Source organism: Pelodiscus sinensis, unplaced genomic scaffold (genome assembly GCF_049634645.1).
Source record: "Pelodiscus sinensis isolate JC-2024 unplaced genomic scaffold, ASM4963464v1 ctg83, whole genome shotgun sequence".
Lineage (NCBI taxonomy): Eukaryota > Metazoa > Chordata > Testudines > Trionychidae > Pelodiscus > Pelodiscus sinensis.
In genome coordinates this window covers 54,167-80,665 of record NW_027465848.1, presented here as the reverse complement: position 1 = coordinate 80,665, position 26,499 = coordinate 54,167, and the positions used below count along the sequence as shown (strand labels likewise).

The window sequence follows — 26,499 nt, the reverse complement described above, 5'->3', positions numbered from 1 at the left end:
TTCACATCATTTTAAGCCGGCTCTCTGCCTGTACTTGTGCCTGCTGAAAATGTCAGCAGTTACACAATTAAACACATTGTAACATCCCTAATTCACGTAGAACATTTCTACTAGTTCTTACAGTCAACACTGCAAATTCCTGCCCTTAATGATGGGAAAGAACAAGTGACAAGCTAAATCCACGACTCTTAACTCCCTCGTGTTTATGTGGAGAGCCAGCTCTTGGCCAGATCAAGGACTGCTGGTCTGTAGAGACCACAGGTGGGCTCCCTACTCCAGGGCAGAAGCATGTGTAACCAGAGTGAGTAGGGTTGAGAGAACAAAGGGCACTCCCAAACATGCTGGCTGGGTCCATCCACGAGACCAGACAGCTGTGGGCATTTGGACTAGGTAGTCACATATCGAGGAGGACACCGAGCTCTGCAACTTCCTGAGATGAAGACTGGCACACAGCAAGGAGATTAGATAACCATTAACTCAATAGTTATGTGAGCGCCTCAAATACTTGATAGCTCCCGGGGGCGGGGGTGGGGGAGGCTACAATGGAGCAGCCTCTGTCCACAGTGGGTCAGGCTTGCTGTGCGCAGAGGCTGCTCTGTGGGATGCTGGTGCAGCCTCTGACTGCGGGGGGCTCTGGCCTCCTCCGGACAGGGGCTGCTGCTGTCTCTGTCAGACGTAGCAGTGCGGGGTGGCAGGTGGGAGCTGGTCCACCAAGGGATCAGGTTTAACCTCCCGCCCCTTTCTAGTTCGGGGCTCATCACAGATCTGGCACCTGTCACAGACATGACCATTGGCACGGCTCTTTAAACACCAAGGAGAGTCACTCATCAGCCTGGATTTCACGTACACAGTGCAAGGACTAACATCCCAAGAACGATGCATCCCGATACGGGGCATCAGCACCCACAGCAAGCAGGAATCAACAGTACTCGTAGACTCACCATTCAAAACCAAACCAACACTACCTTATACATTTACAAAGACCAACTAGATTCAAGGAGACAGCTCCAGGAAAGGGAAAAATCCTCCTGACACAAGCTAGCGTGTAGACTAGGGATGCAAAGGACTAGTTGACTATCCGATAAGCATTTGCTTATCAGATAGTTGACAGGATAGTGACTAGTTGCTTCCTGCCCCCCGCAAGCTCTATCAGATAGAGGCAGCAAGAGGGGAGGGGGAGAAAAAGGGTACTTCAAAGCGGCAGCGCTGCCTGAAGCCCAGCCCCGGGCTCCACGCGGTACTGCCACTTTGAAAAGCCATGTGTGGCCCGGGGGCCACTGGGGTATCCCAGGCTGCATGTGGCATTTCAAAGCAGCAACGCCATGTGGAGCCCGGGATCAGCTGGGGACTCCGTGTGGCACTGTCACTTTGAAACGCCGCAGGGAGCCGTGTCAGGCTCCTCGCAGCATTTCAAAGTGGCAGCGCCACGTGGAGCCCAGGACTCCCCAGCTGACCCCAGGCTCCACACGGCACTTTCACCTTTGAAGTGTAGGGCTGTTGCTACACTTCGAAGGCGGAGGCTGCCCTATCAACCCATTGACTAGTCGATTACCTGATACTTCACGTCCGTAGTGTAGACTACCAGCCACAGACAGTAAGCAGGTATTGAGGGGGAATCGGGGCCGTTCATTAGATCACTGCATAGCAGCAAAGGACACATGCATCAGCTCAGTGGGCACAGTTAAGGGCCAAATCTCTGACTCTGGAGTCCTGGGTGCGCACACACCTGAAGTGGAATGGACACGTGCAATCAAAGGCAGCTACGTGCGGGCGATTCGAGCAAAGGGGATAGTCAAACGCCAGGCAGCACACCCTTTTGGCCCAAGGTGGTGTATCTGGCCTCCCACGCCATGTGCCTAGGGAGCAGCAGGCCTCTCCAGAATGAGACTTGCCTATCTGGTCAGCTAGGCTTCATGTGCGAGGGGGCTAAGTACTCACTGGCCCTTCCAGCACAAGCAGCCTTGCACTAGTGCACCTCACATCTCCAATGGAGGCAAGCACCGCTGGCAGCATGACAGCCCGTGGCTAGGGATGCCAGAACAGCGTTTCTTCCCATGCCAGAAGCTCAGATCGTGGAGACGGTCACAGCTCCCTAGCAGAGCTGAGTCTCTAACCAGCCACCCTGGGAGAGAGTGCGCCACACTGCCCAGCCAGGCTCCGCTGGTGCCTTCTTAGTGTTAGCTGAGGGCCAGAGTCCCTGCAGAGCAGGAGCAAGGCCTTTTTAGCTAAGCGGAAGACACTGCTCACCCAGCAGTCAGCTACTGCCTATATACAGCAACAGACTCCGTTTCCCACAAGTCACTGGAGCCCTGCAGTACCTGTAGGTTTTTTCCAGTTGAAGTGTTTCAATAGAAGCTTTAAATCCACTTCCTCCCAGTGCAACAGAGCGGTCTTTCCCAGTGCTGTCACCTGGCAAATGGAGTATAAGGCATGTTAGAGCATCCCTCATGCAAAACCACCCAAGAATTGCAAGACACTTTGCTCCCAGTCTAACCATTACTGAGGGTAATTCAACATGCAGTCACCTGTTCATTACACGCTCTCCTCTGTAATCCCCACTCTTACGTGTACAGCGTGAAATCAAAACCAAGGGACAGGATTCCCAGAGTAGCTGGGGAGTCTGCCTCTCACTATGCATGCTGACAGCTCCGCTGTCCAAGAGGGACCGATCCTGCACTGAGCTAGGGCTGAGGGGTTACGGTATCACACAGGTCACAGAAGCCATAGAATCCAGGACTTCCACTGACCTCCATAATATTTTCTGCCCTGGGGCTGAAGCTCCAAGCCATTCCCCTACACTTCACGTAGCTCCCTGCTGCTACAGGGAGCAGGACCCCCGCCCCCTCAGAGCCTCAGCCAACGTGCAGGGCTGGGAGGGAACCTTGGAGCTCCCACTCACCACAGCGGTGGGAGACCCAGAGCCCTAGCAGCAACGTGCGATGAGCTAAACCCCCTCCCCATTGTGTCAGGGCTATGTTTAGTGAAAACGAGGGACAGGACGCAGGCTTCCATGAAGTTTTGTTTATTGCCCAGGACTAGGGATGTTAAATATCGGTTAGTTGAACAGTTGATTAACTGAAGACAGAGGGGACAGGAAAGCAGTTTTCAGGTATCAAAAGGGTGTTATAAGGAGGAAGGAGAAAACTTGTTCATCTTGGCCTCTGAGGATAGAGCAAGAAGCAATGGGCTTAAACTGCAGCAAGGGAGGTTTAGGTTGGACATTAGTTGCCAAGGGAAGTTGTGGAATCTCCATCTCTGGAGACATTTAAGAGCAGGTTAGACAGACACCTGTCAGGGATATCTAGACACTACTGGGTCCTGCCACGGGGCAGGGACTGGACTCGATGACCTCACGAGGTCCCTTCCAGTTCTAGTGTTTTATGGTTCTATGACTCTTTTTTCATCAGCTGAGACAGGCACTGATGGAGTCATAAATGCACTGGAGAAGTGCGTGTGCCAAGTTTACCACGCGAGGATCATCATTACAACGCTTGCACAGCTACACTGGTGTTTTCCAAGAGAGAGGGAAAACATGCCCCAACAAAAGGATGTGCTTATACCTGCTATCAGGCGGCCAAACTCCAGGATGACTGAGCACCTCTAAAACTACTCACTCCTATCAGGCCTGGGTGCATCTTTGAGGTGGACTGATTACACCAGTGGTGAGTGCAATAGCACACGCTCCTACAGCAATCCTTCGTCTAATCAATGTGACAATGTGTCCAGCAATGGTAGCCCAGATGGAGACAACATGGAGGAAGACTGATGAATGCTTTCAGTCCTACATGTCAAGGCGACCTTTCCTAGAATGCCTAAGGGTTGATTGTTTTTAAGGTAAGCAATGCAGCCTTGTATTCAAGTAGAATTAAAAGAAGTTGATATCTATCTACATAACTGTTCTAGGTTTGACGTGCTTGGTGCCGTTGCATACGTGGGAAAAAGGGCTTTCAAAGGACACTCAATTTGACTCAGATCCAATGGCACCATTATCAAAATTTCCAAAAGGAGGACACAGAGCTGCAAGATGGGTAGAGGGGGAAAAGGAGAGAGGGAAGGGCAGTGAGCCTCCCCTGCCACATCTCAGAACAGGACACCACTGAAACTAGGATCCTCTAGGTTTTTACAAATCAAATTAAACCTCCCTGACCCTTCTTTTACTGACCTACCCAGGACACGTGATTTTGCTGCAATGTGCTCCCAGGGTGAAACCCTAGGACAAGCAAACACCAGAGAAGTGCCATCCCCTGCGAGGAATGAAATAGGCTGGATCACACCAGGATCAAAAAGAGCTTGTGGGACGAAAGGTCAGTCTGAACTGGATGCCCCCCACTTCATTCTTGAGCTGACCTAAGACTCTAACCCAGAGCACAAGCTGCTGGAAGGGCATGAAAGCCTGGAACCGATCAGGGTCTCCACAATGCGGGAGAGAAGAAGGGTGACAGTTAGCAAGTGCATCATGCGGGTAGACTGGTGATTGCTTTGTAATTGTTTCTGCTGTAATTCTCCTATTTGGAGGAGAGCAAATGCTCTGAGAAGCTGGCTGCTCCCTGTGGCAAGCGAGCGCACACACCACATGCTGTACTCACACCAGGCCTGCTGGAATAGTAAGAGTGAACCGCAGGGGCACTAAGCCTAGATCCCTCAGCTGGAGGGGTCCTTGCTCACAGACGTGACATTTGGAGGTGAGAGACCTGAAAGAGCACCCTTGAGAAGCTCCCAGAGCAAGCCGAGGGACAGAGAAAGAGAAGACCCACCAGTTCTGTAAATGGAGATCCGGTTGTCGGCGTCCAGGACAGCAAGGTCTGCTCTCCTTGTGGGGTCCGAGTGGAATGCAACTTGGTTCACTGCCTGCGGGAGCTGGAGTTGGAACGTGCACATGGGTGGAGGCACCACAGAACGCTGGAAGGCCGTTACCAGCACCTTATCTGAGGAAACAGGAGAGTCAGGCTGTGCTGGCCCCGGGCGGATGCCAGTTCTCACTGCAACAGCAGCACTAACAGCGCCAGAGGAAGATGCTCCTTGGGAGGTGGGGAGGGGCACGGAGGAGGGCTGCTCTGTCCAGAGACCCGGACTGAAAGCCCATTCATTCAATCCCATGGACTCAGAGGGACTTGGGATTTAGCCCTGAAGACGGGAGCTGTCCCACACTTCTATCATGTCCCTAAGCGGCAAGAGACAATACTGCAAAGGCCCAGACACCAGACACATTCCCCCTCCTCCCACCGACTCGGTCTCGCAGAATCACCTCCGTCGATAACGGCCACGTTGGCCACAGGGTGGCTCTCGTCCCCAATGCTGCGGTCGGTGCTCCAGTGCCAGTCGTAGCAGAGGGCATGCCACCCTCTGCAGAGGGCGTGCAGTCGACAGGGGATCTCAGGGTCCCACAGCAGAGCCACAGGCTGGCTTCTCTCGGCACTGCCAAAACGCAGGCTCTGCTTCAGGTACCAGTGATAGTTCCCTACCGTCCAGAGCTGAACTGCAGAGAAATGCAGAGATTACACGCTTCACAGGGACCGGGCAGCACGGTCCCAGCTAGCACCACGCCCGACGCCCCCCACGCCTTGGGGGATTCAGCAATTGCAGGTGAATGTTGTGGCACAGGCCCCATCTCTCTTACGGCCACCACCGAAGACTTGATCAGCAGCCCTTCAGCCTGTCTGACCTCAGCAATTATCCTCTGCTCCTCAGGAACACAGGCCCAGGGATTAACCCGCCAGACCGGATGCAGGAGAGCCAGGTTCAGTCCTCTGCCTCGCCAGACCCCCTACGTGACCATGGCCCAGCCATGTTGCCATCTGTATATGAGGCCATGTGTCTCTATTTTGCTATTAAGATGGCAAGCTCCTTTGAGCAGCACCCAGCACAGTGCAACCCTCACCTCCGAACTGGCCCAAAAGAGCCTCCAACTTCTGGGTCCCCGCAAAATACCTTCCCCCAGGCGACACTGAGGACATGGGCCTGCAGTCACTGGCGGAGCTGGCTCAGAAGCCCACTCGTGTGCAAGGGGCATCGCACTGCTTGAGAGCAGCTGGCCTGGGCAAGGCCTGCGAGCAAGATCTAGTGACCTAGTGCAGTCTCTCCTGGCGCTGCACAGGCGCCTCAGGAGACAGCAGAATCTTCCCATGTCTTTTGCTGCGTTGCCCCTCCACATCTCCCAGCGAATGCGCCCTTGGGGGGACAGCCAGCATCTTACCAATGGACGCGGAGCTCTTTCCGGCCTTGCTGTCCTCCAGCCAGACGGCCAGGATCGTGGAGTCCAGGTTCCAGAGCAGCTCTTTCACCTGATAAGACAGAGCCGCTCATGGGTGTTTCTGCCCACGTACAAGGCAGACCCCAGGTCAGAACCACTTCTCCAAACGTAAAGATGTCATTGGCTCCCTCCTGGCCCAGGGAGCGTAAGAGCGAGCCCAGCAATAGAAAGCGGCAGCCAGGGAACCCGCAGGCACGAATTCAAGGCGGGCGACCCCAGCCGTGTCTTAGGAAAGCAATGGGGCGTTAGGCAGACCCTGTGCACTCTGTGCAGCTCCTGCCGCAGGGAACCAATGATGCAGGCTCCGTGTGGGGTCCCAGGCTCTCCCCTCACACAGCAGCAGTGCCCTGCCCTCTTTTACACGCGGCTCTTTCCCACACAATCAGACAGACACTCTCCTCACCGGGCCAGTGGCACGTTACTGGATTTCAAGGGGAGCAGCCAGATCGCTGCTGCACCCATGGGGGGTGCCCTAAACGTGTGTACAAAGGGGCCATGTGAGGTGTCATGTGAAAGCTTCTGTTCTACTGATTCTGTGTGCGCTATTCATGTGCTTGTGTGATATCTGTGTGTGGCGCTAGAAACGGACTCTGCAGGGATGCTGGAAAATTCTCTGTCCACGGCTGAGCAATGGGCAAGGAATGCTCAGCCAATGGCCATGCCAATTAGCAAGGAGACAATGAATCTCTAGGTGCCAATACGCACCTCAGGAACGTGACCTGCAAACCAGCATGGGATGCAAGGGTAGGTTGTTGGACCATGTGACCTTCTCTGGCCAAGAAGTTGCCAGGAGAGGTATATAAGTGCCATGCGGCACCCTCCATCTGGTCTTCAGTTTAGCTCCTGATCCCAGATGCAGCCTTGCAGGGAACCAGGAGCCGGAAAGAACTGTGGACCCATCCTGACAGAGGATGTAACCAGAGACTTTTAAGCCAGCAGTTATAACATCTCTGCTAGAGCCTGCATCGAGAACTGGGAGATTCGATACATGTCATGTATTTTCCTTAACCTCACTCTCAGGCTTTTCTTTCTTTTTGTAATAAACCTTTAGATGTTAGATTCTAAAGGATCGGCTCAGCGTGGTGTGTGGGTAAGATCCAGAGTGTAAATTGACTGGGACCTGTGGCTGGTTTCTTGGGACCGGATGAACCCGTTGGGGGTAGGTGAGATTGGGTTCTAAAACCCCTCACCTGTGTGTTAGGCCCAGGGCTGATTGGGTATCAGAAGAGCTGGGGTGTCCGAGGGTTTTGCTCATGAGGCTTCCTGCTGGCCAGGCTGGCAGCTGAAGCGTTCGGTGTGACTGGTTTGTGGCCTATTTGGGAAGGTCTCCAGTCTGGGGCTGTAAGGAGCCCCGAGACTGAGCAATTCACCCTAGGCGGAACACCTTGTCCCCTGGTGTTCAAATGCTAGAGCCTCTAGAGGAGTTGCAGTGCACTTACGAACTCCCCAGGGCCTGGCCCAGCTCCCAGCGCGGTCACTGGAAGTCCCCCAGTGGGAGCTGGGCCCGTTGTTCTGCTTCTAGGTATTCTGCAACCAAGAGACCTTGATGTTAAAGAGGTCTGAATGCCCAGCTGGAGTCAACAGGGTCACCTGCAGCCCAGCACTCCTGAACAGGGCCCATGCAAACTGCAGAGTTAACAACTTTTCCCCCAACCGCTCCTGTAGGGAGCCACAGACTGGTGCTTTCTGTCTACCCAGGGCAAGTCTGCCAGCGACTCTAGGCAATGATGGTGCAATCTGGAGCTAGATGCAACTTTGGATCCGCAGTTTAGATTTAGCTCACTGTCAAGATGCAAGCCTGGGGCCCATTTAAAATCTGGATCCAGGCTACTCTAGATTTTCGGTTACTTAGATCAGGGTCCATCACTACTAATCACGACCAGACAGACTTGCTGAGCCCCGCACAAGGGGGAGGGGCCCCAGAAAGGCTGGGGCTGGAGCACCATTGGGATTGCACTCCCTCTTTCAGTGCCAACCCGAATACACCATCTGAGGCTGTGCGGTGTGCTGCCCTGGCTCCAGCGAGGATTTCAAGGGCCCAGGCCGCTGCTGCTGCAGTGGGAGCCCCTGGCCCCCCTCTCAGCGGGCCTTCCAACCCTTCATGTTCAGCAGCGGAGTCTCCACACCCAGCAGCGGTAAGCACGACATGCACACAAGAGCAATGGCCTGGACACCGCACTCACCTTGGCCTGGCCTTTCTGGAACGGAAGGGTGAATTCCCCATGAAGGAGGCCATTTTTCTCAAAGAAGACAACATCGTGTTTGTTGGGCTTCTCCTGCGTGGATGCTATTAGGCTTCCAGAGGGCCTTAAAACAACCCCAAGGAAACGCATGAGTGAGCACACAAATGCAAGGTGAGGAACACGTACCAAAGGAGCAGCAGGTCCTAATCAGGCCTCTAGCCAAGGCTCTGGCAGCACCGCACAGACCTTACTCAGGGCTCAACGCCCTGATAGAAATAATATTAGTACAGGAGAGGGTAAGCATGGCTGTCCCTCCCAGAGCTGAGCCAGCCTCTTGGGATACTGCTAAAAGGCCAAGCACAGGGCCTACCCCTCCTACCTGCTCTGGTCTAACGTCTGAGGGGAAGGGGAGCTAACAGGGAAACAGGAATTATTGACTCAAAATGGCTCCTCCTTGGTCCATGTTTGACCAGACGGGCAGCTCAAAGCAGGAAGGGAAAGGATCCTTTTGGCTCTGACTCATGATGGCCCTACAGCCAGTGAACAATACCCAGCCCCATCTGCCCAGAACACACACTGCTTATTACTCACTTCCAGGCCAGAGCTTGTTCTAGTCCTGGGACAGGCTCACTCGTCGACTGCAAGACCAGCTCTCTGCTCCACACTCTGACCTTCCGGGCCCCTACACGAGACAAGGGTAAGGCAGGAAAGAGGAAACTCAAGAGAAGGGCCCTCTGTTATTTTGGGGGGAGAAGGTGATTGAAAGAGACAACTTCCTATGAAGTCCTAGCACAAACTAAGAAATATGGGCACCCGTCACAGATACTGGCAGCTAGACAGGTTGGACAATTTAATTGTGGTCATTCCCCTGGCTAAAGCATCTTTTCTGCTTGGATTGTCTCGCATGCATTCTGTATTCAAACTTCCCAAGTAATTCTTAACGTGTCCTTGCACTTCTGAGAAATCAGATTCCAAACACAACTCCTTCTGCATCCTGAGGTGCACTGAACAGTTTTGGTCCGGTCACAGTAAGTCAGCTTGTGCACAATACTAACTCCTTGCAAGCATGGCCCTGAGTGAGAACAGGGATCCAGCGGACTTTTGAAATAAAGGAAGGTGGCAGTTCCACGTTCTGACAGAAGGTACAATCCCAATCCAGGTAACACGGGAGAGGGCAGGGCCTGGTCGTGCAGAGGACAGCCTAAGTTGCATACTTTAGTTCTTTAAGCTATAGCACCGCAGTTGTGTAGGGATGTATGTGTAGCTCAGCGTTACCTGTCAGAAGCCAGCATCTGAAGTTTTGATCAGGATAAGTGAAGTACTAGTTAGCGAGAGCAAGGTACTTGTCCCCCACCCCCCAATATGTTTTGAAACTAAGCCAAAAGCCACAGAAACTGGGTGTTTCTAACGGGCAGAATGAGTTGTTTGGGAAGGTTTGCTTTTATAAGACCATTGTTGCAAAAGTTTGCTCCTCACCTACGACAGGGAGGAGTGAGAGGGGAAAACAGAACACGCCAGCGATTCTAGCCACTGCCTTGCTTTCCAGGATGCAGTGGAGACAAACACCTGCCTTGCACAACAGCCATCACACCAATTCTTACCTTGGCTAATATCTAATAAAGGCTTGAGTTGCAGATAATTCGTTCAATGGCAAGCGAGAAAGAGCTGAGCTGTGAAGTCAGAATCCAAGCCACAGTTTCCCTGCACAAACATGTTTCGGGTCCAGAATTTAATTCAGACCCATCTATACTGAAAACTGAGCCCAAAATGGAAGGAAAAAACTTTCAACTTTTTTCTTTAATTGCCCATTACAAATCTGACAACATGAGGTGGCTTTGCCAGCTTGATAAACCAAGAACAGCAAAGATAAGGATTTTAACTTGAGGTTAAGCAGGTTTTCTTCATCAGTGAACCCTATACCTGTCTGTGGACAAATAGCGCTCACTGCTACAAACTGGCCATCTCCTCTCCAGGTGACTCGGGGTCGGCCATCGTCCATGGATGAAGCAGGTGGCACTTCCTGAATTTATACAGAAAAAAACCAAAGGATCAGGTTCAAGTTAGGGATGTTAAATTTTGATTAATCAACTAATCGAATAGTCAATGGTATTTCCATCAACGGTTCGATTAGTCGCTAAGAACTTCCACGTTCCACCTTTGAAATGTACAAGAGCCCCAGTGCGGGCTCTTGTTTATTTCAAGGTTGGAACGAAGCATGGATCCCGGGGCCACTAACAAGTCCCGCTGACGCCAGGCTCCACGTGGACCTTCCCCTTTGAAATACACTGCAGAAGTCTGATCTGCAGAAGTGCTGGACGATCACTGCTGCTACTGAGGTCACTGGGAGTGAGCTGTTGCTGTGAACATATGAAGCACTTATACAATTGTATGTACAATGAAAAACCAAGGCCAGATGCTCAAACTGGGCATGCAAAATTAGTGGAATCTTTGGAAAATTTGGCTTTAATCTCTGTGGCCCAATTCCCAATCACACTGTGCACCGCACAAGGGTGCGGAGAAGATTTTTTTACATGTTTGAGAAAGTCACTCAGTGATGAGTGCCAGAGAAGAACCCATTAGGAAACTGAGAATGTATCTTCATAACAGAGTTCGAACAAAGTGATGAAAAATAAGTCATAGGACCCACACTGAATTATGAGGCTAAAATACAATATTGAATAGCTCTCACTAAGTCATCATTGTCCATCCTATATGCTGAACAGGGCAGGGGTCCTGTGCAAAAAACAGTATGTGATCATGGAGGTAGACACAAGGGAACAGAGTTAAGGCTGCACCGGTAACCTTCGTTATGGCTTTTCCTAACTTATGAGTGCTTGTCTTCGCCAAATTTGTGTTTCATTAACTTAATTCTGTTTGTGTAATTGCACAGGATTTTAAAAAGTAAATGACAAAAAAAATCCACTACATGACATCACGCTGAATTTGACACCCAGACAGGCCATAGGCAAAGCTGGAAACTTAGACCCATAGCATAGACCTCTGCCGCTTAATTTGGGTAACTGTTAGCAATACAGTAGAACCTCACAGTTACAGACACCAGTTACAAACTGACCAGCCAACCATGCACATCATTGGGAACCAGAAGCATGCAATCAGGCAGCAGAAGAGATGCACACGCACATACAAAAAGCAAATCCAGTGTAGCACTGAGTTATACACAGATTACTAAAAAAAAGGGAAAGCAGCATTTTCTTCTGCTTAATGAGTTTCCAAGCTGTATTAAGCTAATGTACAGTGGCAAAGTCTTGAAAGAACTGTAAAGTTATGTTCAGAGTGACGAACAAATGCCATTCTCGAGGTGCTCGTAACTCTGGGGGTTAGTTTGTCAATGAAACAGTGGTTCTTTTAAAAAAGCTTCAGCAAAACAAAATATTATTCCCCAAAATATTATTCCCCATTCTCAGAAAACAGATTATTTTAGGTGAAACTTAAAATCCCATTGCAGACACCTGGCATGGAAATTTCAACACAAACAGTTAAAATCTGGCAAAGATTAAGCAACTGATAACAGGGTTTTATAATGGGAAACACTTGGCAAGCTGAACTCCAAGCAGAGCTGCCTATTATGCCTTAAAACCACTTCTAAAATACCAGGCACTAAGTGAGCATTACCGCATCCAAGGCTACAGTAATGGAGAAGAGAGAGGGAAAAGTTATTTGAGTTAAGTCAGGTGAAGAGTGAACAAATTAGGTGATTAAAAAAAAAATCAATGGGTAGAAATGGGGACAGAATGCCAGGGAAGAGGCAGGAGAGTGTGAGCAACATCCCTGAATAGCACGGAGGAAAGCCAGTAGCGCTCTCTGTATAAGTGTCCCATCTGGGCAGCACAGAGACCTCATACATCAGTGCAGTACCATTTGTTTGCGACGAGCTGCTTCTTTGCCCTCTGATCCATGGAACTGGGTCTCCTTTTTACCCCAACCAACAGTGATGAACTTTCCTATAAGAGACACAATTGCAGTATGTGAAGTCTTTAAAAAATGACACCATGCTGTTTGCCAAATAGAAGCCCAAGGTAGCATCACCTATCCAGCCTAATGAGCAGGCTTTTACAGGACAAGCTCCTAGAGCTATTCCCTGGGATGTGTGTCCTAGCAACACATGTGGCTAACAGCAGCAAAGGAACTTTTCAGAAGATCTGACAGATTTAGAGCCTCTGCTGCCAAGAAAAAATTGACACAGACGAAATTCAATAATCTGACAGTAGCATCCTGCTGCCTCCTGGGCAGAGCTCACTCAGGTCTGTTTGTCCATTTCATTCATTTTTAGGAGGTAACAATGAAATACTTTTGAGTGTCTGTTCACAGCAACAGCTCACCTTCCCCAAAGTCATCCTGGTGGATCTCCCTTTCCGTAATTGGCTCAAAGTCCTTTGTCATCATTATAAGAGTTTGCTGACCTGCATGGTAAACATACAAGCCAGGATTCAAAATTACTTGTATTATTCTCCAGTGCCAGAGAAACGGCTGAATTCAGTTTCTCTGTTTGTACGGATCTACCACATAGCAAAAGCAGAGGAAAAAATCATTCCCAGCAACAGGAAACTATTGTAAGATCAAAGACTAGCAGGGAGCCTGAGGGACAAGCAGTTCTTGAACATTACTGTGAATTCAGTTTTGAAACTGAGTAAGTTTTAAGTTGACAGTGTTTATATATGAAGAAAAAGCTTTACAGAAAACCACAAATCCAGAGCAGTAACATCCAAAATTCTAGTGAAAAAACATAGCATATATATTTCTTATCTTTACAATTACAATTGTCAAATCAGTGTTATATCACCCCCTATGAAGTCTGTTATCTTTTTAATGAGTTATATCCATCACAAAAAAAAACCCACCACAGTATGGAATGTTAATTCTGCAGCTGCATTGGTTTAGAGCTGTAAGTAATCTGAATGGAATTTGTAACAAAGACAAGACAAATTAAATTGACGTGGGTAGCATTTAGTACACAGTACTTGCTTGCAAAGCAATCAACGTTAATTGGTCGGAAATCAGCAAGATGAAAGACAAATACTACACTCAAAGGAAAAAAAATCACATGCTCAGCTACAAAAAGGAGAGTAACTGTAGTATTGCTGAAAAGGATCTGGAGTTAAAACGGATCACAAACTCAATGAGAGTCAACAATGCAACTGAAAAAAGATGAACCTTCTCAGATACGTTAATAGATATGCTGTATCTAAAACATGGAATGTAACTGTCCTACACTGTGCAGCATGGGACAAGGGTCAGGGTGCCAGTGGGTTCTGCGGCTGGGGACAGGGTGCCAGTGGGTTCTGCAGCTGGGGACAGGGTGCCAGTGGGTTCTGCGGCTGGGGACAGGGTGCCAGTGGGTTCTGCGGCTGGGGACAGGGTGCCAGTGGGGACAAGGGTCAGGGTGCCAGTGGGTTCTGCGGCTGGGGACAGGGTGCCAGTGGGGACAAGGGTCAGGGTGCCAGTGGGTTCTGTGGCTGGGGACAGGGTGCCAGTGGGTTCTGCGGCTGGGGACAGGGTGCCAGTGAGGACAAGGGTCAGGGTGCCAGTGGGTTCTGCGGCTGGGGACAGGGTGCCAGTGGGTTCTGCGGCTGGGGACAGGGTGCCAGTGGGTTCTGCGGCTGGGGACAGGGTGCCAGTGGGTTCTGCGGCTGGGGTCAGGGTGCCAGTGGGTTCTACGGCTGGGGACAGGGTGCCAGTGGGTTCTGCGGCAGGGGTCAGGGTGCCAGTGGGTTCTACGGCAGGGGTCAGGGTGCCAGTGGGTTCTACGGCTGGGGACAGGGTGCCAGTGGGTTCTGCGGCAGGGGTCAGGGTGCCAGTGGGTTCTACGGCAGGGGTCAGGGTGCCAGTGGGTTCTGCGGCTGGGGACAGGGTGCCAGTGGGTTCTGCGGCAGGGGTCAGGGTGCCAGTGGGTTCTGCAGCTGGGGTCAGGGTGCCAGTGGGTTCTGCGGCAGGGGTCAGGGTGCCAGTGGGTTCTGCAGCTGGGGTCAGGGTGCCAGTGGGTTCTGCGGCAGGGGTCAGGGTGCCAGTGGGTTCTGCAGCTGGGGACAGGGTGCCAGTGGGTTCTGCAGCTGGGGACAGGGTGCCAGTGGGTTCTGCGGCTCCTCTGGGGACTCCTCCCCCCCAGAGGAGGGAAGTCCAGTTTCACGTCTCTTCTTGGGACTTCTAACCCCCCGCCCACGTGGAGGAGGGAAGCCCCAGCAGGCGCCTCCTCTGGGGATTCCTCCCTTCTCTCCACCCAGAGGAGGGAAGCCCAGGCACATGCCTCTTCATGGGACTTCTAGCCCCTCTCTCCCAGCGCACAGAGAAGGGAAGCCCCAGCGTGCGCCTTCTCTGGGGACTCCTACCCCCCCCGCCCCCCACGCATAGGGTCCCCGGCGCGCCACAGGCCTGCTTTGCAGGACGGCGCTGGCTGCTTGGGGAAGGGGAGCAGCCTGCGCACGTCCTCCAACCCCGGAGTGGCGCGCAGCTGCTGGACTTCCGCCCACCCCGCGGACGCTGGCGGTACCCCGCTCGTCGCTGGAGGCAGGTAGTGGGGCTTTTCGGGTGGGGGGATGGGCTGGGGGTCCCGAACGCCTCGCCATTGACCCGTCATTGCATGGCCACGGATCTGCCATTCGAGGGGCCCTGCGCACTGGGGCACTTCAGTCCCTCCTGTTGTGTGTCTCAAATGGGGCAGAACTTGACACCATGAGAACAGACGGAGGCTGCACTAAACTCCCCTTTATTTGCTCAGCGGAGTTCATAGACAATCATCTGTACCTGTAGCCAGCAGGACAAGCTCTTGGTCAGGGCTCCAGCTCACAGCGGTCAAGCCGCTGTCCACACTCCCAACACATTCGAGCTGTAAGAGCAATGAGCACTGTAAGGTACTTGTGCAGGCAGCGATGGGACTATGCAAACGCAAGAAAGGCTGCCGGTCTCTCCAATGTACACTAGGGGCTGTGCCCATCCCCCTTTGTCCGCCACAGCGGGATCGTGGCCTCTCCTACCCAAGGGGGGATGACATCAGTCCTTTTTGTGGCCAGATGAGGGCTGGACCACAGGGCCTGCCCCGGAATCGGGGCCAGAGACAGGACGCTGTGGCCAGATGGGGTAAAGCAGGCTTCATTTTAAATCAAGTAAAATATCATGTCCAGCACAAAAAGGTTTCAACGTCAGCTTTATTAATGGCAGAGGTGGGAAACCTTTTTTAGGTTGGGAGCCACCGACCCACCGAAAAATCAGTTGGAAACCACGTAAGTGAGAAGGAAAAAGAGCCCCTCCAAAAAACCAACCCCCAACTGAAACACCTCACTGCCCTGATGCTCCAGCCCCATGGGGAAGGGCAGGGAGGACTGAGGTTCAAGGCCTCGGGCCACGATAACTTTTCTGGGGTTCGAGGGCTAGTGGATTTTATGGTCCTTCTAGGCTCTGGGGTGGGACCAAAAATGAGGGCAGGAGCAGGGGAGGAGGCAGGAGCAGGCGGGGGGCAGGTTGTCTTAGTGGAGGGAGGGAGTGATCGGGCTAGGGGTGCAGGGTCTCAGAGGAGGCATGGCTGAGGAAGCTGGGGGTGCGGGGCAGGAGTAGGGTGGGGGTAGGTGTCTGGCCCAGGGGAGGAGGCAGGAGCAGGCTGGGGGCAGGTTGTCTTAGTGGAGGGAGGGAGTGATCGGGCTAGGGGTGCAGGGTCTCAGAGGAGGCATGGCTGAGGAAGCTGGGGGTGCGGGGCAGGAGTAGGGTGGGGGTAGGTGTCTGGCCCAGGGGAGGAGGCAGGAGCAGGCGGGGAGCAGGTTGTCTTAGTGGAGGGAGGGAGTGATCGGGCTGGGGTGCAGGGTCTCAGAGGAGGCATGGCTGAGGAAGCTGGGGGTGCAGGGCAGCAGTAGGGTGGGGGTAGGTGTCTGGCTCAGGAGAGGAGGCAGGAGCAGGCGGGGAGCAGGTTGTCTTAGTGGAGGGAGGGAGTGATCAGGCTAGGGGTGCAGGGTCTCAGAGGAGGCATGGCTGAGGAAGCTGGGGGTGCGGGGCAGGAGTAGGGTGGGGGTAGGTGTCTGGCCCAGGAGAGGAGGCAGGAGCAGGCGGGGGGCAGGTTGTCTTAGTGGAGGGAGGGAGTGATCGGGCTAGGGGTGCAGGGTCTCAGAGGAGGCATGGCTGAGGAAGCTGGGGGTGCGGGGCAGGAGTAGGGTGGGGGTAGGTGTCTGGCCCAGGGGAGGAGGCAGGAGCAGGCGGGGAGCAGGTTGTCTTAGTGGAGGGAGGGAGTGATCGGGCTAGGGGTGCAGGGTCTCAGAGGAGGCATGGCTGAGGAAGCTGGGGGTGCAGGGCAGCAGTAGGGTGGGGGTAGGTGTCTGGCCCAGGGGAGGAGGCAGGAGCAGGCTGGGGCCAGGTTGTCTTAGTGGAGGGAGGGAGTGATCGGGCTAGGGGTGCAGGGTCTCAGAGGAGGCATGGCTGAGGAAGCTGGGGGTGCAGGGCAGCAGTAGGGTGGGGGTAGGTGTCTGGCCCAGGGGAGGAGGCAGGAGCAGGCTGGGGCCAGGTTGTCTTAGTGGAGGGAGGGAGAGATCGGGCTAGGGGTGCAGGGTCTCAGAGGAGGCATGGCTGAGGAAGCTGGGGGTGCAGGGCAGCAGTAGGGTGGGGGTAGGTGTCTGGCCCGGGGGAGGAGGCAGGAGCAGGCTGGGGCCAGGTTGTCTTAGTGGAGGGAGGGAGAGATCGGGCTAGGGGTGCAGGGTCTCAGAGGAGGCATGGCTGAGGAAGCTGGGGGTGCGGGGCAGGAGTAGGGTGGGGGTAGGTGTCTGGCCCAGGGGAGGAGGCAGGAGCAGGCGGGGGGCAGGTTGTCTTAGTGGAGGGAGGGAGTGATCGGGCTAGGGGTGCAGGGTCTCAGAGGAGGCATGGCTGAGGAATCTGGGGGTGCGGGGCAGGAGTAGGGTGGGGGTAGGTGTCTGGCCCAGGGGAGGAGGCAGGAGCAGGCGGGGGGCAGGTTGTCTTAGTGGAGGGAGGGAGTGATCGGGCTAGGGGTGCAGGGTCTCAGAGGAGGCATGGCTGAGGAAGCTGGGGGTGCAGGGCAGCAGTAGGGTGGGGGTAGGTGTCTGGCCCGGGGGAGGAGGCAGGAGCAGGCTGGGGCCAGGTCGTCTTAGTGGAGGGAGGGAGTGATCGGGCTAGGGGTGCAGGGTCTCAGAGGAGGCATGGCTGAGGAAGCTGGGGTTGCAGGGCAGCAGTAGGGTGGGGGTAGGTGTCTGGCCCGGGGGAGAAGGCAGGAGCAGGCTGGGTGGATGGGGGGGCTGAGGGTGCATGGACAGAGCAGGGGGTGTGGGGAGCCCCATTAGCTGGACTGTGGCCCATGGGAGCGCAGGGAAAGGCTCCAGACAGCACGCTTTGCACTGCTGTTCCCCCAGCCTGGGAGAGTGATGCTCAGGGCTCTCTCCCCTCAGCAAGGGGAAGCCAGAGCACTGGTGCTCCAGCTGTGCAGGAGAGGAGGGAGGGCGAGGCAGCAGCGCCAGGCAAGGGGGGCCCAGGCCGCTCAGGTCAGTGCCTCCACGTCTGCCTTGCAGAAGCCCCGCTCGCTGCTGCAGCCCCGCACGTAATAGCCAGTCTGGCCTTGATCTCACCAGGGCAGCTCAGTGCTGGGCTCAGGACGCAGCCACTCAGGCGCGATGGAGGATGGGTCAGCAGGCGGCTGGGGACACGGGGCGCTTCTCCTGAGCCTGCTGGCCCAGCAGCCTGTGAGCGCAAGCAAGCGGCCCTGGAGCAAGTCATGGTGCCCCGGGGTGTAGGAACCTGCCTGTTCCCCGTGCGAGTGGGCTACGGCCTGGGCCTCGCACCAGCTAAAGCAGCCCCGGGCTAGGGAACGGACCACCCAAAAGGCCGCAGCAAGAACTCAGCAGGCAGGAACCTTGGGAGGCGGAATCTGCCCAGGCCGGGCTGCCAGTTTCTACCCTTTACATGAGACCTACATACCAGAAAGGCTATTCTGTTATTTAGCACAGTAGGCACCTCCGAAGCGGTTCTGCACGCACTGAACGATGCCAGGGTTATGATACTAAATCATATTTTGCTCTAAGACAAGGCCGCATGGGTCAGAACGGAGACAGGCTATGACTTCTTCCACCTTCCACCCTACCTGCTTTGTGCTGAGGTTGCACATTATAACATCTCCAGCTTCAGTAGCAACACAAACACACTCCTGATCTGGCAGATCTTCAATGCCCACAATACGACCACTTCCATCTTCCGGCAGAAAACCATCCACGGTCAAGGAAATATCGTTTGTCACCTGGCCAGAGAACAGACAATCAGCAAATGACTACGCATGACTTTGTTTAGGGTTATACAAATGCTAGAGGGGGCAACTATCTATTACGCTCTCGAGATGTGACACCTCAGAGAAATGCAGCATAAAAATAAACTCCCCACCACTGAGCCTGGCAAATCAGACCTCAGGCAGGGAACAGCTGGCTTTATTCTCCAATACATGGGAATACTGCACTGCTTTTCCAACTGCTTATTTCAGTGAACGAACAATCAACAAATGGAAACACTCCTGCATAGAATGTTTCCCAATAAGTATCATTTTATGGCCCCTACGTCCTCCACTTCAAAAGGGACGATAAGAGGGTGCAAATTCCTGCTGAATTTCCTCTAATATTTCTGAAGGACCACACAGACAGTAGAGAGATTGCATCACAAATACAGGACTGTAATATTTTCACATGCCAGCTTTACAACCTAGAAATCAGAGCACTATAGCTAGAAGATTAGAAAAAAGAGGTCTCTCCCCTCCTTTAGCTTCTTTACTGGGTACATTAGAGAGCACTTTTTATAAAACCAGTTTGACGACTTCTCCTGTACAAGTCCATCAGTTTCCCCCAGCTGTGTGGGTTTCTTACACAGCAACTGAACAGATAAAAAAAATGATAAAACCCAAAACCCGTGATTGTAAAACCCACAAATGTTGGGCGGGAGGGCAGGGTGAGTCTAGTTAATAAATTAACTCAATGTGTGTCGTTCATTAGATTTTAAATTGATGGTGTGACTAGAATCAGTGCAATGGAGACTTTCTAAGTGTGCCCTTCCTCAACACATAACAGCAGGAAAGTATGAGAACTCTTCCATCAACACGGTTACATAGTAGATTACTAGGGAGCAAGCTAGCTGCAGGCAATAGCACAGCATACTCCTATGCTAACTGGGTACAGGTTAAACTTCCAAAACCCGGGATTCTCTGGTGCAGCAACACCCATGGTCTGGCAGGACTACGGATGTTGCTGGATCAAAGAGCACCAGGACCCAGGAGTATGAACCCCGCCCCCAGGGAACCCCAGCCAGGCAGTACAGCAACTGGACTGGTGAGCCCCATCCCCTGGAAACCCTGGCCAGGCGGTGCAGCAGCAGGACTGGTGAGCCCTATCTCCGGGGAACCCTGGCTGGGTGGGGCAGCAATGTGACCAGTGAGCCCCACCTCCCAGGAACCCCACAGAGCATGGCAGAAGTGGGGCAACAGGCAAGCCCCATCCCTGAAGATTCATGGTTGGAGGGGAAAAAGGGGGGGCCACCGTGGCTGGGGAGCTCCATCCCTGGGGAGCCAACACAGGCTGGAGCCCAGTGGCAGTGGGGCCGGATCGGAGCTAGCTGAAGGGAGAGGAAGCACCCTGGGAAGCTGGTGGCAGGGATCTCCCCGGTCCAGCAAATTCCCTCATTCGGGACAGACAAGTGAGGTCCAACCTGTAATTCAGTCACTTGCTCTCAAGCTGTGACTTGGGGCCAATGTGTACACAACAGCGCACTCAGCGAGGGCGACAAGCGCCTCGGCCGCTCCTCAGCAAACCTCCCAGAGAAACCCAGGCAGTATTAATAGAGTCCAGAGACAACCGGGCCCAGAGAAACACTGCCACAAAGCAAGTGTTGGCAAGGAAACAAACCCCTTTCCCCCCTTGTACTCTGACTGGCACTGAAATTTACAACATATTTGGGTCACACCTTTATCTGCAAGACAGCTTCTGCAACCTTCTCAAATCCTGCCTGTGAGTTCACGGCTGCTCTACTCAGCAGAAAGAGCACCCAACACTGCTTGTACAAGTTCTGCAAGACATTGGCCAAATACATCGCTGGGATAACATCACCCGCACTGGCGCAATTACAATTCCTTCCTGATGGAACACTGATTTTCAATGGAAGTCTCGGGTTTGGAATGACAACAGTAAATATCTGACAGCATTTACTCTCCTCCCCATTGCAGGACAAGCACATCCTATCCCCCTCCGAGGAAGGGAAAAGGGCATTATAGCTCCGTGGCTGAGTCCATCCACTGACCCTTAACTTGAGAACAGGTTTGCCTAGTGACCAGTCAATATCTTGCAGCCTTGCAGGGCTGTACAGCTTAGTGGCCATGAGTCAATACAACCACTCCTCATTTCAGAGCTATGTGGCCTAGTGGCCATAGCTAAAATAGCTGCGCTCCTTAGCTTGGCTATATAGTCTGATGGCCAGAAATGGTGCTACAGAGCACATTGCTGGCGGAGAAGCTGAAGTCCATGGCAGTTCTTGCTTACCAACCTTAAAGAAATGGTCAAAAACAATGGCTCATAACATGCTTTGCACTTAGATAGGGCCACGATAAGGTGGGTGCATAATTGGCTGGATAACCGTAGTCAGAGAGTTGTTGTTAACGGTTCTAAATCCTGCTGGAAAGGGATAACAAGTGGAGTTCCGCAAGGGTCTGTTTTGGGACCCGTACTGTTCAATATCTTCATCAATGATGTAGATATTGGGATAGAGAGTACGCTTATTAAGTTTGCAGATGATACCAAACTGGGTGGGGTTGCAACTTCTTTGGAGGAGAGGGACATAATTCAAAATGACCGTAGCAAGTTAGAGAAATGGTCAGAGGTAAACAGGATGAGGTTTAATAAAGAGAAATGCAAAGTGCTCCACTTAGGAAGGAACAATCAGTTCCATACATACAAGATGGGAAGCGACTGTCTAGGAAGGAGCATGGCAGAAAGGGATCTAGGGGTCATAGTGGACCACAAGTTGAATATGAGTCAACAGTGTGATGCTGTTGCAAAAAAAGCAAATATGATTCTAGGTTGTATCAACAGGTGTGTTGTAAGCAAAACTCGTGAAGTCATTCTGCCGCTCTACTCTGCGCTAGTTAGGCCTCAGCTGGAGTACTGTGTCCAGTTCTGGGCACCGCATTTCAAGAAAGATGTGGAGAAATTGGAAAGGGTACAGAGAAGAGCGACAAGAATGATTAAAGGTCTAGAGAACATGACCTATGAAGCCAGGCTTCATGAACTGGGCTTGTTTAGTTTGGAAAAAAGAAGATTAAGGGGGGACATGATAGCGGTTTTCAAATATCTAAAAGGGTGTCACAAGGAGGAAGGAGAAAATTTGTTCCTCTTGGTTTCTGAGGACAGGACAAGGAGTAATGGGCTTAAAGTGCAGCAGGGGAGGTTTAGATTGGACATTAGGAAAAAATTCCTAACTGTCAGGGTGGTCAAATATTGGAATAAATTGCCAAGGGAGGTGGTGGAATCTCCCTCTCTGGAGATATTTAAGAACAGGTTAGATAGACATCTGTCAGGGATGGTGTAGGTGGAGCTTGGTCCTGCCTTGAGGGCGGGGGGCTGGACTCAATGACCTCTTGAGGTCCCTTCCAGTCCTATGAATCTATGATGTCTATTTGGCTTGGCTGACTCCTCGCATTCCTGTGTATGGTAGAAGGGAAACGTCACCAGGAACCAATCTGAAAGCCTCCTTATGAATTCAGTGAGAATTCTCCCACTTGGCTGTTTTAGTACCCTCAGAATGCAGTAGCGGGAAGAACTGACTTGGACAGGTTGATTAACTTCACGAGGACATAAATCTACATTTTTATTATTATGCATGCCTGCCTTCTACACAGCAAGCTTTCTTCAGAGCAGAGATTTTTGCAGATGGAAACCACTGCTGCAGAGTACAACTTCTTTCATACCATGGACCTGCAAACCCATTCACAAACTTTTGGAGGACTGGTCACATTTTATTTACATACCCATTATGCAAATAACGAGCATGCAAATAAAACGTTTCCAGTCTGCCAAAAGCCCCGTCCCCCAGAGCCACAGTGAATAGCCAGTTTCAGCTGCAGCAGCCGCCCGCCACGTGGTGACTGCCAGAGACTAAGCCAGCTGTTGGCAGCAGCTCTGGGGGCCAGGGCTTGCATACATCCCAGTCCCTTGAGACTGCCAGTGCCAGTCCTAGAAGCCCCCCACCCCTCCACTACCCCCGAGCACCAGCCACTGACCCCAGAGTCCGCTGCACCCAACCCCCCAGTGCCAGCTCCACGCCCCTTAGAGCCCTGCCACCAGACATAACAGTGCCAGTCTCTTGTTTCCAGAGCCTCCCATCCCCAATATTATCCCCATTCCCATAGCCCTCCAGTGCCAGCCCTGCCCCATAGCCCCACACTATTAACCCTGCCCCCCAAACCCCACTGTGCCAATTCTCCACCCTGGACATCCCAGTACCCCCCGTGTCAGCCCCCTGGCTCTTAGAGCCTCCCAGTACTAGCCCTGTCCCTAGAACCCCCACATGCAAGCCCCCCACCTCTTAAGAGCCCATCACCCCCAGCACTAGCTCTGCCTCTCTGACCTAGTGCTGCACTGCTTCCCAGCCACCAGCTGAGCACCACTGCCTGGGTCACAGCTGCCATAAGGCTGCCATGCCGGGCTGTGCGCGGCTCTCCTGCGGCACAGTGAACTGCTCTTCTGTGTTCGGGAGAAGACCCTGCCCTTGCCTAGAGCTGGCTGGCTGAGAGGAGGGGCAGGACACCCCCGCTCCCAAAGCCGCGGTGGGAGGGGAGGCGCTGAGCAGCATACCCTAGCCCTGGGTCCCTAGAGCCACCACAGTCCAACAGCCAGTAGTTCATGGACCGGCAGTTGGGAATGCTACCCTACAGTGCTGTAAACATCATGCGGGTTCTAACGAAACACAGGAAAACTCCATTGGCCTGGCAGCTGATGGTCCGGCAGCATCAGGAACCTGGAAGTGCTCCGGGCAGCCGGACCATCGGCGCTGCTCTGCCCCCAGCTTCCCCCATTCAGAGCTGCTGAAACTGACCAGGGGCTGACTGGGGGAGCCTGGGGCAGAGCAGCTGGGGTGCTGCCGGGTAGGTCCCCTAGCGCTGCCCCTCCAGGCTGGGGGACCAACCCGGCAGCACCCCAGCTGTCCCCATTCAGCGCTGCTGAAACTGACCAGGGGCTGACTGGGGGAGCCTGGGGCAGAGCAGCTGGGGTGCTGCCGGGTAGGTCCCCTAGCGCTGCCCCTCGGGGCTGGGGGACCAACCTGGCAGCACCCCAGCTGTCCCCATTCAGCGCTGCTGAAACTGACCAGGGGCTGACTGGGGGAGCCTGGGGCAGAGCAGCTGGGGTGCTGCCGGGTAGGTCCCCTAGCGCTGCCCCTCCAGGCTGGGGGACCAACCCGGCAGCACCCCAGCTGTCCCCATTCAGCACTGCTGAAACTGACCAGGGGCTGACTGGGGGAGCCTGGGGCAGAGCAGCTGGGGTGCTGCCGGGTAGGTCCCCTAGCGCTGCCCCTCCAGGCTGGGGGACCAACCCGGCAGCACCCCAGCTGTCCCCATTCAGAGCTGCTGAAACTGACCAGGGGCTGAATTGGAGAAGCTGGGGGCGGAGCAGCTGGGGTGCTGCCGGGTAGGTCCCCTAGCGCTGCCCCTCCAGGCTGGGGGACCAACCTGGCAGCACCCCAGCTGTCCCCATTCAGCGCTGCTGAAACTGACCAGGGGCTGACTGGGGGAGCCTGGGGCAGAGCAGCTGGGGTGCTGCCGGGTAGGTCCCCTAGCGCTGCCCCTCCAGGCTGGGGGACCAACCCGGCAGCACCCCAGCTGTCCCCATTCAGCACTGCTGAAACTGACCAGGGGCTGACTGGGGGAGCCTGGGGCAGAGCAGCTGGGGTGCTGCCGGGTAGGTCCCCTAGCGCTGCCCCTCCAGGCTGGGGGACCAACCCGGCAGCACCCCAGCTGTCCCCATTCAGAGCTGCTGAAACTGACCAGGGGCTGACTGGGGGAGCCTGGGGCGGAGCAGCTGGGGTGCTGCCGGGTAGGTCCCCTAGCGCTGCCCCTCCAGGCTGGGGGACCAACCTGGCAGCACCCCAGCTGTCCCCATTCAGCGCTGCTGAAACTGACCAGGGGCTGACTGGGGGAGCCTGGGGCAGAGCAGCTGGGGTGCTGCCGGGTAGGTCCCCTAGCGCTGCCCCTCCAGGCTGGGGGACCAACCCGGCAGCACCCCAGCTGTCCCCATTCAGCGCTGCTGAAACTGACCAGGGGCTGAATCGGGGAAGCTGAGGGCGGAGCAGCTGGGGTGCTGCCGGGTAGGTCCCCTAGCGCTGCCCCTCCAGGCTGGGGGACCAACCCGGCAGCACCCCAGCTGTCCCCATTCAGCGCTGCTGAAACTGACCAGGGGCTGACTGGGGGAGCCTGGGGCGGAGCAGCTCTGCCTCCGGCTTCCTACAATCAGCAGCTGGTCAGTTTCAGCAGCGCTGACGGGGGAGCCTGGGGCAGAGCGCTGGGGGCTGCCGGGTAGGTCCCGCAGTGCTAGCAGGGTGCAGGGGACCAGCCCCAGCGGCTCCCCCCCCCCCATTCAGCGCTGCTGACCAGTGACTCGGCAGCGCCACTCAGCTAGCTCTCCGGGTCCGGCCGCGGGGGGGGGGGGCACCGCACACCAGCTCCCGCGCAGCCCTCCCCCCCGACTCACGGCGCGCGCGGCGGGGTCCAGCTCCAGCAGCGCGCGGGGCGAGGCGGCGAGCAGGGTCCCGCGGGCCGCGCGCAGGCAGGCGCGCTGGGGGCTCCCCCCCGCCGGGAGCGGCACGAGCTCCCGGGCGCGCAGCAGCCGCAGGTTCCGCATGGCGGGGCGGGGAGTCACGCGGGCGCTGCCATAGTGACGCAAACAACACGCGCCCGCTGGCGAGCACGAGACGAGCATGCGCAGTAGAGACCCTGACGCCAAAGCCGGGCAACGCCGGGGCCGCGCTCAGCGCCAGCTCGTTCCCCCCCCCCCCCCCCCCCCCCCCGCTGAGCCGCCAGTTTCCGGGCGCGCGCCGCGTGGGGCGGGTGCGACGACAGAAAGTGACACCCCCCCCCCGCTTTTGCGACAGCGCCGCTTTGTGTCCTGCTGCCCGAGAATCGTGGGACACCGGTAACCCCGGGGGGCGCTAATCCCGGGGGACGGGTCCCTGGTACAAAACACTCTCCGTTTGCTCCCCGCCCCGGGGGCGCTAATCCCGGGGGACGGGTCCCTGGTACAAAACACTCTCCGTTTGCTCCCCGCCCCGGGGGCGCTAATCCCGGGGGACGGGTCCCCGGTACAAAACACTCTCCGTTTGCTCCCCGCCCCGGGGGGCGCTAATCCCGGGGGACGGGTCCCTGGTACAAAACACTCTCCGTTTGCTCCCCGCCCCGGGGGGCGCTAATCCCGGGGGACGGGTCCCTGGTACAAAACACTCTCCGTTTGCTCCCCTCCCCGGGGGGCGCTAATCCCGGGGGACGGGTCCCTGGTACAAAACACTCTCCGTTTGCTCCCCGCCCCAGGGGGCGCTAATCCCGGGGGACGGGTCCCTGGTACAAAACACTCTCCGTTTGCTCCCCGCCCCAGGGGGCGCTAATCCCGGGGGACGGGTCCCTGGTACAAAACACTCTCCGTTTGCTCCCCGCCCCGGGGGCGCTAATCCCGGGGGACGGGCCCCTGGTACAAAACACTCTCCGTTTGCTCCCCGCCCCGGGGGCGCTAATCCCGGGGGACGGGTCCCTGGTACAAAACACTCTCCGTTTGCTCCCCGCCCCAGGGGGCGCTAATCCCGGGGGACGGGTCCCTGGTACAAAACACTCTCCGTTTGCTCCCCGCCCCGGGGGGCGCTAATCCCGGGGGACGGGTCCCTGGTACAAAACACTCTCCGTTTGCTCCCCCCCCCGGGGGGCGCTAATCCCGGGGGACGGGTCCCTGGTACAAAACACTCTCCGTTTGCTCCCCGCCCCGGGGGCGCTAATCCCGGGGGACGGGCCCCTGGTACAAAACACTCTCCGTTTGCTCCCCGCCCCGGGGGCGCTAATCCCGG

General features: G+C 55.0%; 1 protein-coding gene across 4 annotated transcripts in view; it reads right to left on the bottom strand.

Moving 5' to 3' along the window:
- ELP1 (elongator acetyltransferase complex subunit 1) overlaps positions 1–25,319 on the bottom strand; it is an 81,470-nt gene extending 56,151 nt beyond the window's left edge. The window contains exons 1-12 of one of the 4 annotated variants that reach the window (XM_075914990.1): positions 25,143–25,319; positions 18,515–18,667; positions 15,193–15,274; positions 12,774–12,854; positions 12,310–12,395; positions 10,354–10,453; positions 9,025–9,115; positions 8,434–8,557; positions 6,194–6,281; positions 5,246–5,476; positions 4,755–4,925; positions 2,319–2,409 (exon numbers count right to left, since the gene is read on the bottom strand). In XM_075914990.1, coding sequence (XP_075771105.1) covers positions 2,319–2,409; positions 4,755–4,925; positions 5,246–5,476; positions 6,194–6,281; positions 8,434–8,557; positions 9,025–9,115; positions 10,354–10,453; positions 12,310–12,395; positions 12,774–12,854; positions 15,193–15,274; positions 18,515–18,667; positions 25,143–25,292 — 1,448 coding nt within the window. In that variant the 5' untranslated portion in view covers positions 25,293–25,319. Of the gene's footprint in view, positions 1–2,318; positions 2,410–4,754; positions 4,926–5,245; positions 5,477–6,193; positions 6,282–8,433; positions 8,558–9,024; positions 9,116–10,353; positions 10,454–12,309; positions 12,396–12,773; positions 12,855–15,192; positions 15,275–18,514; positions 18,668–20,370; positions 20,671–25,142 lie in introns of those variants that run through there. The other 3 variants (XM_075914991.1, XM_075914988.1, XM_075914989.1) reach the window with 3 other exon arrangements.
- Between the last annotated feature and the right edge of the window lie 1,180 nt (positions 25,320–26,499).